General features: G+C 38.9%; 1 protein-coding gene across 1 annotated transcript; it reads right to left on the bottom strand.

The window, feature by feature from the left end:
- Positions 1 to 2700: 2700 nt before the first annotated feature.
- LOC146442016 (epidermal retinol dehydrogenase 2-like) lies at positions 2701 to 12474 on the bottom strand. Its single transcript, XM_085049819.1, has 6 exons — positions 11867 to 12474; positions 7884 to 8015; positions 6317 to 6416; positions 4503 to 4647; positions 3442 to 3564; positions 2701 to 2912 (listed from the first exon to the last, which is right to left on the bottom strand). Exons 1-6 carry the CDS (start codon positions 12191 to 12193, stop codon positions 2819 to 2821), a joined length of 921 nt encoding a protein of 306 aa, XP_084905945.1. The 5' UTR covers positions 12194 to 12474; the 3' UTR covers positions 2701 to 2818.
- Between the last annotated feature and the right edge of the window lie 2578 nt (positions 12475 to 15052).

A 15052-nucleotide genomic window follows, 5' to 3' on the forward strand; every position in this document is an offset into this window, starting at 1 on the left:
AATATTTTAAAAGGTAATGCAGTAATGCCAATTCAGGTGATTAAGCAGAACAGGCTATGAGAATTTCTGGGAAAGACCAGTTATTTCTATGACTTGCTGTTATTGCATCGCAGTGTCTCCAAGCTTTTGTTATGTGCTTAAGTATATAAATGAAGAATTTAAGCATATATGAGAAACTGTAATAATGACTTCTAGGGAACACATTATGAATTTGGGTGGAAACACTGATATCTGAAGTAAAAGAGGAGTTAAGAAATGTAGGAGAATGAAATTGATGAGAAATCAAAGTTTCATATGGTTGCTTCTAAGGTTTATTGAAAGACACTTGTTACATTACAAAGTGATCCAGCATCATTCAAATGTTTCTTTATCAAAGTGGTTATAATTTGAATATTATTAATGTTTTTCATCAAATGCTCAATACTACAATTTCATTTATAAGAAAAATGTGCTCTGAAGAGGAATGTTGTACCAATGGGCATAAAACAAGAGCAAGAAATCATATTTTATGTGACATCACAGATTATCTCACTATTGGTGCAACAACACAGGTCTCCTCTCCATCAGTTTTGCAGAGAACAAGGAGTGCTGCCAAATGAGAAAAAATGAAGATAAACTGTATTCCAGTCTGATTTGCAGCTTCTGTAGTAACAGAATTTGTCCTGTGAAAAATGTTTGTGTCATGGAGGAAATACAAATAAGATGAAAGCCTTGAAGAAAGAAAGGACACATTTCCCAGTAGTCGTTGATAACTGAGATAGTCCTTGACACACTATCTTTCAAAATATGAAGATAATTTCCTATTAAAAAACAGGAACATCATCCAAATGCGTCTTCTGAGCTTTAACAGGAAGGCTTTTGACTTACAATTTAGAATTGTATTACTGGATCTATCACACTTCTGTTCTGTACAAAAAAGAGAAACTACTCCCCCCAAATAACACCAGCACCATAAACAAACCCCAAACTCAAAATTATTTTCCTGCTGTTTTCATGGAAAAGAATGAATTATTGATTTCTAGGATTGATAAGAAGATCTAACAGATCAGTGTGAGACTTAGAAAGTATAAGCTTTACAAATTCCTTCTTGAGACAAGCAGATTAGCCTGACAAGAAGATAGAGGCAAGAATACCCTTGGCTGAGGTTGCAGCAATGCAGAATAAGGTTTTGCAGGGTGGTTGTGCAGAAGAGGTGTGAACTGTAGTTTAGAAAGTAAGACTATTATTTCCTTTACATTTTTCTTAATCTACTCATGTCCTGTCTATACAGTTGGTGAACTTACAACTGCAGATGTAGGTGGTAAGGTTGATATGCTCTACTTAAAGAAGGTGAAAATAAGAAAAGGATCCTGGAAAGTGAGCCCTCACAATGAGCTCCTTGGCTGCAAATATTTCATCCTGAAACCTCAGATTTTAAATGATGGGTAGTTGAGCAATGTATTAATGTCACTAGCAGGTGACATGACTTCAAGTGGGAGTCTCATTTCACAAATAATTTTAAAATGTATTTCTCTCACCTCATGAGCCCTGTTGTTAAATTCTGCAGCACCAGCAATGAAATTATGGATTAAGATATTCAGGCCCACAGTACATTCACAAGTACAGTGTCATGTCAATTTGCATTGACTCCTGGAATCATATTTAAAAACCATCATAGATCTGTAACCAAACTGTAACATTCATGCAGAATAAGGAAATCCCAATACTCAACATATTTGCCTGCAATTGAGAAAATGACTTTTATTGGCAAGGGCCAATTTAGACTTTTCTACTGTCTCAATATGAAGAAAATAATTTTTCAATTAGTCGTCTCCTAGAGAGTTTTAAAAAATATAAATCAATAAAGCCTTGCTTTTCGAAGAGCCAAACTTCAGCTAGAGTTCTCCTTCTGCTAAAATTTTCCCCATAAAATTCAGCTAAAATTTTCCCTGTAATATCTACAGGTACATGAAAGAATTTATTGAATGCATGCATACTTTGGAAACACTGGTATTTCAACAGTGTGCACTCTTATAAGTGTTTGTTGCTGGGAGCTTGTAAATATGGGTTTAGTTAAGTACAATTGAAATATGATTGCAAATGTGGGCAGTAGATAGCTGTTAAATCTTCTCTGTAATTCCTTAGAGTTTTATAAGGTAGGCTTTGTAGATTCTCTATTCAGCTATGAAGAATTTATTTCTTAATTTATTTTAAAATTTATTTATTTATTTTAAAATGATGCCAATTATGAACATTTTATGTTAATATTTTCTGAACATTTACATAAGAACCGCTTTTTATCAATTAAGTATCAGCACATATTTTTGTAACTAATCCCTGAACTTCTGCTGTGGTGGAGGTTTTCTGTTCTTTAGGACCTTTAGGTTGTAATTTTATTTAAAGACAGTTGCAGATCATGGGTGTGACTTCTCTCCAAATATAAGAAGTGATTTTGTTCATAATTTTCCAAGAATACTGGAGGTATTTCTCCTTTCTTCCTTTCCCAATGATTTGCAACACAATTGTGTCCTACACTAAAAAACAGGATACCTCTTTGAAGTTTCAGTCTGAAAACAGTACAGTCCATGCAAAGTTGTTGCTTGGTCACTTAAAAAATACCTTTATAACTTTAAATTTTAGTGACTTTCAAAAGTTACTCATAAAATGGCCAAACACGAAGTCATAGAAGACAATTCTGAAGAATTAAAAGGCATGCTGACTAATGTAAATATCATACAAGAAGTAAAAATTCTGTCAAAGAATAAATCTGATTTTAAATGAGTTTTTACTCAAAATGTTCCCTTAGATGGCAGTTGAGATCTTCAGAATACTTTTGGTTTCAATCCTTTTTCTTCCGACCGAAGGCTTCTTCCATGCTCTCAGGGAACTTAACATAAGACTCGAGTAATAGTGCCACTTTCCTAGGAAGGAAACTGATGACAGAAACACAGCCTAATTTTAATTTTTTAAGAAAGAATACCAAATAAATAAAGAAATGGCAAATACATTATATGTGATCAATACTTCTAGTGTCTGGCAGTAACACATTTAATTCTTCAATATTAAAAATGTGGGAAACAAGTGACAGACCAAGACATTTTGTGAAATCCCAGCCTGCAGTGGAGGAAGTAACTGGAAGCAGAAAGTGCTAGACCAGGCACTGCACCCAATTCACTGTCTCAGGAAAATTTTTGAAGTTTCTATACCCAACTGCAGCTTAAGACATTGCTTAGAAACAGAAGGGTCCAGGGGAATGTTATTCACCTAGATTATTAAAAAGTCAAACCAACTGTTTCTTTGAAATTGGGTACATAGAACTGGATATACTGAAGGAATGTTAACTAAAGGACTAATTTTGACTAGTTAGTCAAAACTAACTAGTTTGACTAAATGCTCCTGCTGATTTTAGAGGTATATGGCAAAGGAAAGAAGGTAATGCTAGAAAAAAAGTCACATACTTACATTTTCAGACCAAGTAAATATACAGCTGGAGGCATGATTAGATAAAATTTTTTCATTTTAATTGCATCCACAATCCTGCAGGCTGCATACTCTGGATCATAAACAGGAAACAACCAGGGTTTTCTGTAAAATTAGAAAAAAGGGTTATGAAATTATACAACTTCACTTTTGAGATAAATATGCACACATACATAATTAAATGATTGATGCATTTCCCCTCGTCCCCTCAAGTAATCTTGATAAGGAATCTCCAAATCTTTTTGTTCATGCCATCATCAAAATCAATTGAAAACACATTGATTATATTATGTTTTAATGACTTTTTGGTAAACTGACTGTGATTGCAGCTTTGGAAACTTCGAGCTCAGCCATATTTTGTGCTGTTCTAGGCATCGTTGCTCCAGCAATTCTTTTCTACAGTAAATGCTGAGGTGACAGCTAAATACACAGGAGCACCAGGCTTGTCAGCAGGCAGGAGAAGGGCTCTGCTCTGCATACATCTGCTGCTGCACAATGAGGGATGGTGGAAGCAGGAGCAGGGCACTGAAAAGCCAAGATCACAGGTACTGCACTCTTGCAATGGCTCATTGAGTGCTTGCAGCCTCTGCCATCACTGCAGCCACAGAGCAGCCAGCAGATAGCATCACCACAGCCATTCTCACTCCCAAGCACAGTATGTGCTAGTTCAGGCAGTGGGGCACAGTTAATAAGGACAGGTCATGGCTACCCTGACAGCCCTAACTGTAATTACACTGCCAAAATCCCTTGGGGCAGAGAACATCAGCAGTGGCCACTCCTCTGACAAATAAGATTCCCTTAGCCCTTAAATAGTGCTGTGAATCCCTAACTGTTCCTTGGCTGGGAGGTTATTACACATTCTCTGTTATTAACTGTATGCAAGACTTGCATTTCTTTTTGTCAAAGACATAGTTGTTTGTGCCAACAGGGAAAAAATACTGAACTGAAAATCAAACCAACCAGCCAGAAGCCAAATAGGATATACCTGGTGAGTGTTGATTATTTTTGACATATGAAATAGAACAAATCTAAGCTTTACTTACGCGCTTTTGAAGCCTTTAGCTAACCGAGTACTAATAAAATAAGGGCAAATGATTGTGGTTTTAATGCCACATTTTCCTCCGTGGTAGAGTTCTGAATTTATGGCTTCCATCATTCCAATGATTGCACTCTTACTTGCAGAATAATCTGAAAAGTGAAGAAAGAAGAAAAATGCAAAATGTCAAAAGCACCACAGTAAAAGCTATATACAGAATTGAATTCTTTGTTATACTATATAAGCCACGATATTTTTTAGTTCTATCTATAACCATCTTGTAATTAGTATTTAAAGCATATTAGTGATGCTAACTGGAGATTCTTGGGTCTTCTGATGCATGATGAACAATAGCTTAAGGATAAAATTAATCCTTTACAGGGAAGGTTTTTTTTCAGTGGACCATTAGGATATACAGGATGATGAGCTTATTCAGCATCTTTTGTGCATTTCCAGATACTCATATACAAACCAGGCATTCTTTCAGTGCAGAATGTCTTCAACTTCTAATATTACAGGTTTCATTTCAGAAAGAGCTACTTCTAGTGGTAAAATGGAAATACCCTTCTTATAAATGCTGCTTCCGCCTATTATTTCTGATTTGCACTGCAAATACTATTTTGTACAATAGCATTTTGTTTATACAATACCATTTTGTTTGCCCAGGAAGACTGAATCTTGTCTGATTTTTCTTGTTTGATGAATATATGGAAGTCCATCTTTGAAGACAATCCAAACTTGCCCTCACACAGCCCTGTGCAACCTGATCTAAGCTGGGCCTGTTTTATTTGGGGATATGGAGCAAGTGACCTTCAGAGATTGCTTCCAACACAAATTATTCTACAATTCTCCAATTGTAAGAAACAATTTCATTATAGTGTTTTATGTGTGGTTTCCCAGGTTTTCTCAAACCTGTATGAAAATAGTTGTTAGATGCAATGAAATCCAATTTTGCAAAAAGACTATTTTGCTATTCTTCAGGAGTTCATCCCCAGTGAATGATGGAATCACACAGCCTAAAAATACATATCTAAGGTGTAAAAGGTTATAATGCATGCATGGGCAGGTCCTCTCCCATAAGCCTTACAGTTACATGATGACAGCTGAACGTGACCCATATTATCAGTACCAAATGCAAACCCTCAATAAGAGGTGGCAAATAAACACTACAGTAATGCCACCAATCAGCAGAAGAAGGAAGAGACACTTATTACACTCAGGTTTGAATTCCCATAGAGTGACCTCAGAGATACAATCAGCATGTAAGAGGGGCTTGAGGAGAGACTGGGCAGCAGAACCAGACTGATAAAATAGGCAGGACTGTAGCAGACTGCTCTCCTGAGAGAAAAACCTGAGATTACTGAGCTGTGAAATAGCTTAGAGCAACCTTCATTCAAATTAATTTTATTGAAAATTCTGCCAAAATGCTTTCTGCATTTGAAAACCATTTTCCAACTAAATGTATTGTTCCAGTTATAACCCGTGTGTGGGTCTCAGGTCCCTGAAGATTCACCTGCAGAAAACCTGTCATGGGAAAGAGTTAGACAATCTGTATGCAGGGCTCCCTCCCCATGCACATGTATGAGCTGTGTTGTCCTTCTCATGTGAAGAAAAGACAGTCTGTAATCAGACTGTAAAATCTGCAGAGAGCTCCCTGTGTCACTCAGACAATGTGACACCATCACACTTCAGTACACCATCACCTTTGGCATGCACAGGGTCTTGTCAGTTCAGGCTGCTTAAGCCAAGCATTTATGTGGTCTCTGAGAAAAGTGATTATTTATGTAGATCTAATTTGTAATGGCAGTTAACAATACTGACCTGATGACCTGTAGAGTCCAATTAATCCAGCTCCACTGGCTGTGCTAACCAGATGCCCATGGTTGCAGGCCACCATGGCTGGAAGAAAGGCCTTACAAGTCTAAAGGAATAGAAATATATTTATTTAAAAATCCCTTTTATAAATAGACAGCACAAAAATATTGCATTACAGGATTAGGCTACACAAACTGATTTGCTTTCTTAGCCTTCAATATACAAGAAGACCAACTGACCTTTTATCTCTTTAACAGTTTTTATATGAGAGGCAACATTCCCATGAATGACTGTCCTCTATATCAAGATCCAACAGCATTAAAACAATCTATTCAAAGCAGCAAAATTTGTATTTTCTCTGCTCCCTGGTTCCTCACGGTTTGTCTATTTGAGATTGTTGCCAAATGTTTGATACACAAGAGGGAGCCAGAAGTCAACACATCTCGAGGGGTGTTCAGCTGTTTGTGAGCCTTTTTTATTACAAACTGAACTGACAATTCCAGCCCTCCAGAACACCACTGTGGATGATACTAGCTGGGAAGAATGCTGGTGTTTTATGAAGAGGAAGATAAGGAAAAGAGACAAGAGTAGTAATTTCTTTTCAATAGCTGAGAAATGTTGTTCAGCTCCAGATGTGAGCGCCTAGCACCTCACTGTCCTCCTGCCCTATGTATCTTCAGACCTGTAAAGGGGAACACCTCTCCTAGTCTGTTTTCCTCAAGATTTTGCAAGAATGATGCAGTGTGGCTGGGGAAGGCTCAGAGGACTTCTTCAGCAATGATTTTCCGCTGAGAACTGCCTTTTAACAAAGGACTTGTAATCCCATATTATTCCCTGATGCAAGCTGTTCACTCAGGCATATAACCAAAAAGTGCAAGAGGGGGTAATAGTAATACTCTTTCACATAAAAAAACCTCCTAAATTCCACTGAGATATTAAGTAACTGCGAATTCTTTCAGAGGTAAGAAAACAAAACAAATTCTTACTAGCCAGATTAGTTTTCAATGTCATTTCATTTAATCAGATGGTGACTAGGAATGAAAGCACAGCCTGAAGACTGACACCAACATGTGCAGCATAAAACGCATGGAATCATCTAGGCTGGAAAAGACCTTAGAGATCATTGAGTCCACCTCTAAATGTAACACTGCCAAATCTGCCAGTAAACCATGGCTGTGTCTCATTGAACGCTGCAAGTCTGTTAAGCAAAGCCTTCTGATGCCAGCAAACATCAGGAGCAGGGAAGTCATGTGCCATCATATCAGCACTACCTTCAATCACAGCTGCTACAGGTAGAGTATATTTCACAATAGAGTTGCACAAACTTTGATTTACCAGAGTGCCTGCGCAGGTTTGTGCTAACCTTACTGAGACATCCTGGAGAGATTGTCAGTGTGCTGTGTCTCCAATTACAGGATAATTATGAAAACATATATTCCCCCAACTGAGGTCCTTCATATCCCTATTCCAAGTTGAGTTTTTAAGGTAGATGCAACCAAGGTGATTTTCACACCAAAATACATGTCTGTACCTTTTGGTTACTCAGTAGTGAAAAAATCAGAAAAAACTTTACCCAGACTTGTGAGAAGAAGTTGGTTCTGAAGGTCTTTTCAAAATCTTCATCTGTAAGATCACAGAACTTTTTCCCAGTCAGTATGCCAGCATTATTGATTAGAATAGTAACATCCCCAACTTCTTTTCTAACCTGAATAATTAAAAGTATAAACAGAAAGCTTTAGAAGGTAGACTTGCCTCTTGTGCTTCATTTATGAAAATGTTTGGTAATATTTACAATAATTGATATCTCTTCTGTAAACATAAGTAGGTAAGAACTTTGCTATTGCATCAGATCAAAGGTCCATCTAAGCCTTCTAGCCCCTGTCTCATGGTGGAAAGCAATGAAAAAGGGACCCAGGCTCTAAGGTCTCTGGTGTACTTAACTTCTCACGTTCTGCAACTTGGGATCTTTAGAGAGCTATAAGGTATCCACATAATTATATTTAATACAGCCCGTCGATTCTCCACCCTGCTCCCTCCCTGAATTTGTATAACTGCTCTCTGAACTCCAGAATCCTTTTGGCTTCCACAAAATCCTGAGGTAATAAATTACGCTGTTTTAGTGTGCACAATTAGCAAGCTCTAAATGCAATCTGAATATTTCCAGTTCCTATTTTGGTATTGTGAGAACCTGAATTCCTCTGCCCAGGCTGTTCAACTTCTTTTCCCTGTAATTTTTACTGAACTGGAAAGAATTCAGCATGGATAACTGGGGGATATCAATCCTTTTAGTACAAAAGCATCTACCATGAAATGGAGAGCTAAAGTCACCATTAGCTCCATTTGGGTGTTTTTCAAAAGATTTTGTCCCATGATTTGGTCTTCAATCAAAGCGGAAGGCCAAGTTGTACTATATTATGAAGAATCAGTCTCACTGCAGAGAGTTCTTTGCTAAAGGTGGATGGTTATCTGCGGTCTCAAAAATTATAGTATGATCACCAACACATAAAAATTGCACATGTGCTGCTGTCTGGCAATTTGGAAACAGGTGCTTGGATCTGATGCCTCAACATTTGACCTTCCTGGGCTCTCTCAGAGAACCTTAGCGTTCAGCGAAGACTTGTTTGGTATTTTACTGTCATAGACAAGTAGGACTCAGATACTTGCACCTTTCCACCTGCACAGACAAATGCAAATCTAAACACTGCTGGGTATGGCTGGAATACTCAATTCTTCCTTTGTGGAATACATCTGTACTTTCCACTGTTTTAACTGCTATGTCAATCCATGTGATGATCCTCTCTTCCTTCACATAACAACATATCTTCACCAATGGCAACATTTTATTAAACATGGCATCATTTGTCCTGTTTACTCACTACTACAAAATATGCGTAAAGATTGACTTCCATTTAGAAAAAGTCAAACTGATTATTCTACATTATGTATTTATTTGGGTATTCATTAATTCTTCTCCGTATGTAATTTCTACCAGTGTCTGTAAGATAGGTTTGTAGCTGGTTTGTGTTCTCTCAAATGCCCTTTAAGACTGCCATATTTACTGTGCTTTTTTCTCTGATTATCTATTATAGTAAAACATATATCCCGCATTTCTAGCCCATCAGATGCATGTCTGATTTCCTTCGGAATTCCTAAACTGACACTGCCTGTTCCTGAAAATCAGTTGCTGTTCACTTGACCAGTTTATTCTAAAACCTCTTCTTTAGGGACCTCAGTAGTCTTTTTTTGTTTCCTAGAAAGAAAACTTACATTGTGGGAAAATACCTAGGTTTTTCTGCAGTGAGTATACCACATAAAAACAATCAATTGAACTTTCTTGCTATTGCTTTCTCTTCTGTATCCAAGCTCAAGGCATTTCATATTGCCAATCAAAATTTTGCAGGTATTTGCAAGAGTAGAGCAGGCCCATAATACAAAAACTCTTGATCTAAGAAAATGTCTGTCTCCACCATGACTGATCAATACATGCAAATATCTATGAATATGTTGGTGTTGTGGACAATAATTTGATTCATTAACATCAATTTTTAAATTTTAAACTGCTCTTTCAGTTTCTGTTTCAGGTCAGTCCATGCACTTCAGAATAGTGTTTGTTGATGTGGGCAGAGCAAATTCTGAAGGCTGGAGTCCTGTGGCTGATTTGGTTAATATGTTTGGAGACAAAAATTACAAGACAAACTTTTTGAGTCTGTGCTAAAATAAGAGAGAACAAAATATTTCAAAATGTTCAGTATAGATAATGAAGTCCAACAGAGAAATTAACTACATAAGCTTAAATTACTCATTTTGGTGCATGTTTTTGCAAGAAGGAGATAGTATTTATGGGAATAGGGATTTAATGGCAATTTAAATTTTTTTTTTTTTAAAGACATTTGATTTTGGTACATTCTAATGTAAGTGGTGTTTTTTGCACTTGCAAAAAGAAATTTCAAGAAGAAATGCTGTTTGTTTAACCCAGTAAAGACCAAATGTTGCATTTGAAGTACTGCCCACAAGTTGCTCAGACAGACATTTCATCTCACTGTAAAGTGATAATAGATATTAAGATTGCGGAAATTGCTGCTTCCAAATTTTTCACAGTCATTATCAATGTCTCACCCAGGTGAGAGGATCACATCACATGCACTGACTAAGCCCCTGGCAAAGATCCTCATCCTTGAGCACTGCACATTGCGTCAGCACAGGACTGAACACTCAGCATCTTGCTCATCTCTGCAGACATACTATTATGGTACAATAAATATATCCTCATTACTACTGCCCAGGTAATTCCAGGATACCACCTGTGGTGCTCAACACCTAGCACCAATGGCCCCAAGTGGAATATTTTTCTGTGCAGTGTTAGTGACCTGTGCCCCACATGCTAATTAGGAGAATGGACAAAATAATCCCTTGCTGACTACAAGTGTGAGAACTGCAGTTCCAAATATGTACAGATGCTGAATTAAACTTAATGGTTAGAGGCACTTTTCCTCAAGAACATTTCTTGAGCAAAAAAATTGTTTCAAACTTTCATAACCTTGCTCATAAAGACTTAATCTGATTTGATTAAAATTAAAAGCAACAACCACAAAATGAAGAGCCGAGCCCTGCCATGTCCACACTTTTCCACCCACAATGCATAGAAAATCATTGTTACATTTCAAGGATATTCTGAAACAACCTATCAACATTCACATCATAAAATATTTTAGCTATTTCCTCTGATGTTTGCCTTCAGACACAAAATGCCAAAGATGTGACTTGATAGGCATGTATATATAAGCGCATACATTGAGAATTTAGCAGAAGTTTTCACTTGGATAAAGTAGCAGAGTGGCTAACTGGATTATAAGTGCAGTTATAGTGGGAAGTATTCTCAAGCAGTTTAAGGAAAAGTAAAAATTAATAATATTAATTCAATGTCCAACTTCTGAACTCTGACAATAATTACTAAAAAAAAAAATAATAAAGTAGTAATTCACAAAGCATATGTCAGAACAGCAGAAGAGTTTCATTGAAAATAGATCTCTTCTCTATCTTATTTTCCAGTGCTATTGATCAGAAAATGAACTGAAACTGAATCATCATTTTGACTGGAGACCAGCCACATCCTAATGACATTTCTGAAATCATTACATCCCACATCAACCTGAAAGGACTACAGTCTTCTAAACAAATAGGCAAAGGGAAGAACCTTCCTGTTACAATACATATTGATGTATTTATTTTCTAATTATTTATTGAAATCTTAACGAAATTTTAAAGCCTAGATAAGCTGATATACGGAGATAATTTCTGCCACACCTTTTACTGTACTCTTAATCTAAACAATATCATTTCACACTGAAGACTGGAAATGGATAAATCTCAACTAAACTGACTAAACCCAGTTCCTTTTTAGCAACCAGCGTTTAATTTCCATCTGGAAACTACCTGTCAAAAAGAGATAGGCATTGCCCTATGTGATAACTTCCCTCTAGGGAATAGTCAGATTTCTAAAAACCAATAAATTCAATCGGATATTCTATTAAAAAGAAGCAAGAAGTCAGATCTTACCTTCTCTGCCTGTTCATAGACCTCCTCCCTATTGCTGCAGTCACAATGGTACACAAACACGCAGCTGGCTCCCTTCTCGTGGGCTAATCTGCTTGTTTCTTTGTTGCCCTCATCATCGATGTCCCAAAGTACCAGAGTTACTCCCAAAGGCGCCAGTTTTAAGGCAACCTGCCTTCCGATCCCATTTGCAGAGCCAGTAATAAGTACTATTTCACCAGCAAAACATTTTTTGCATGGAGGAAATATAGAGAAGATGTTCTCGATGAGTAAAAAGATTAAAAATTTCAGGTACTGTAGTAATTTCTGGATGCATCTGAAGTTGCACATGATTTTTCAGGTAAAAGCACCACTCTTCTGTTGTGTAAACCCAGAAACACAATACGTTGCAACACTGAGATCTGGATTGTAAAAAAGAGGTTGATCTTCATACAGCAAGTTCTTTCGCAGTGTTCTTCTGTGTGGGTACAAAATACATTATTAAAGATTTGTTTTTTGAAAGCTGCCTTTACTAGTAGGATTAAAGCAAATGACATCCTCTAGATTCTGCAGACCTGTTTCATCCCGGATTCCTCAGCTTCCATCTCCGTTTTTAAAAAGGCTAAGTAACATACATTTTAGGCAGGTATGTTGCGACAGTAGCTGTAGAGCTCTTTGTTTTCACAGCCAGGTGATGCAAGGTGAACAAAAAAGTACTGAACACACTGGTGTGATAGCAAGCTTAGGAAGGAAGGTGACCTCCTTCGCGGGAAACGTCGTGACCTGTTTTGGAAGGCAGGCAATCGGAACATTCCCGCAACATGGGTATTTCCCAGTGCCGTCCGACCGAAATCACAGCACGTATTTCCATTTGCCAGCCAGTGACGTGCTGCAGGGAACAGCCTGGCCTGGCAGTTCTGAGCCTTGGTTTTCATCCTGCATTCGGCAGCAGCACTCCCTGTACCGTGCTTGGGACGGGATAGGAGAGGCTTAGAAGAAGCGCCGGCACCGTCCCGTCCCGTCCCGCCCCGTCCCTGCGGCCCCTTGGTCCATTCCCGGCCCTGCCGCAGTGGTGACATCTCCGTCCCCTACCTGCTCCCGCTCCCCGCACGCTCACCGCCAGCTCCCTACTGCCCCACACCTTCCTGCTCGCAGAGACCAGGACTGGCCTGGCTCTGCCCTGCCCTTCCTTCTCCAATGGCTTGATTCCCTGCTGGGGCGGGGGTGGGTGCGGAGGCGGCCCGGGGAGCTGCGGTTGCGGGGCTGGGCAGGCGGCGCTTCCCGGCTGGGCGGCTGCGGGATGCCAGCGGGGCCAGCCGGCTCTGCGGCACAGGGCACCGAGCCTGGGTGGCTTCCCGAGGGCATCTGCTGGGCGGCAGCGCCCGCTGCCACGGCGGGACATCCTGCCGCTGCTGCTGCCGCTGCTGCTTCCACATCCGTGGCTCTCCCACACCCCTTCAGCCCTGCCAGCGGGGAGGCACCGCAGGCTCCATCCCGCCTGGGGAACTATCCGGCCGAGGGCTCGGAGAAAAAGTGTGCTCTTTTCTCTCTCTGCTGCTACTTCGCTGGAGGTACAAAGTTAAAGACTTCTTAATTTCTACCATGAATTATTGTTCTCCAGCTTGCCGGGATGGGAGCAAAAAGGCAGATGCTGATCATAAATGTGCCTCCCTAAAACAGGGAATCTCACGATTATCAATTTACACCATTAAAATGGCATTTGTGGGTCCTCAGTTTTCCATACGGGCATTATCCAATTGTAACCTGCAATCCTGTACCACTGTACCATCAGTATTGTTTCTCCAAAGTTTGAATAGAAAGCCACACACCTACTTAGGTCCGTGAGAATGTGCTTTTCCTGTGACATCAGCTTGTCTCCATCACTGTGACATCTTCCACTCACTATTTATGTAAAAAGGCAATGAGGAGAATACTTCTTATTTGCTGTACTTTGCATTTCAAATAAGTGACACTAAAGGTCTTATTTATTGGCCAATCATAAAAGGAAAGAAATGGAAGGAATTCAGAGTGTGCTCTGATCCACACATCTATGTTGTATACACTATTCAGACTACAGTTTATGAGGATTCATAAGATATTTTTCAGTTGAGCTAAAATAAAACGATAGACAGGATGACAAAATTTGATGTCATTTACTCCAAGAAATATGGTGGAAAAGAGTACACTGTCAGTGTGAATAGTCGTAGGGAAAGGAGATCCTTCTATGCACAGTTAACTGTTGAATATTCTACTTAGGTGCCAGCAAAAGGGGAAGCTGAAATACAACCACTGAGGACAAAGGTAGATCTCAAAAGCCTCAATGTGCTGTGGTTGCAAACAAAGTGTCAAACTATGCAAAACAGGTGGGTAACCTAACTCCAGGTGTCTCATGCTGTAATCAGGAATTATGTGGCAAAAGCAGCAGATTACAGTGAGGGGAAGCTGAAATGATTCAGCAATGAATTCCTGGTTATGAAACAAACCAGAGAGGATGCTTGTTTATTATGATGACATTTCAAGGTGAACAACATCGGTGAGGAATGCTGATGCAACCAGAACTTTGTTGACTGTAAGTTAACAGGGGGAGCCTGTTTCTAAAGCATGTGCTTATGCAGGTATGAAAACACATGAGTTGCCTGCTCTTTTGCTGAGCTGAACAAAGGAGCAAGCAGCTATCATTCCATACGTAATGGAAATGACAATGATGATTTGTCGCTCTTGAGCAGCTAGCAGAGTAAAGAAAGCACCAGTTCTCAGTGGTAAGAAGCAATGACTTTTATTGTTTTGATTTCATCATATATATAGAGTTTTCAAAAGTCACCCAAATTGGTCGGTCAGAAGCCTTCCCCCAAGCCTGATTGGCCAGGCCTGCACCGTCCAAGTTCTGGTACACTGTTCCAATAACACCCAAACTTTATCTTTATTTATAAACACAAGAAGAATTCTCATGAGAAAAGCCTGTGCTAGCCACAATGATTAATAATTTTTATACCTAAATTAGATGCTTCTGTGTGCTGTGTAATGTTACAGCTCATTGCTATCTTTAGGTAAAGAGTGGATGTGGGAAGTGACAAGGGTCTTTGGGGACACACAGTGATTTAGGTGAGCTTGCATTCTGTTCACTGCCAGCTAGATTTGATGATTTCTTTAGAGAATTGTTTAGCATTTTGAAATTTGGCATTTGTGTGGCTTTTTGGGAAACATTTCTCT

Source organism: Lichenostomus cassidix, chromosome 2 (assembly GCF_008360975.1).
Source record: "Lichenostomus cassidix isolate B80296 chromosome 2, HeHo_3.0, whole genome shotgun sequence".
Lineage (NCBI taxonomy): Eukaryota > Metazoa > Chordata > Aves > Passeriformes > Meliphagidae > Lichenostomus > Lichenostomus cassidix.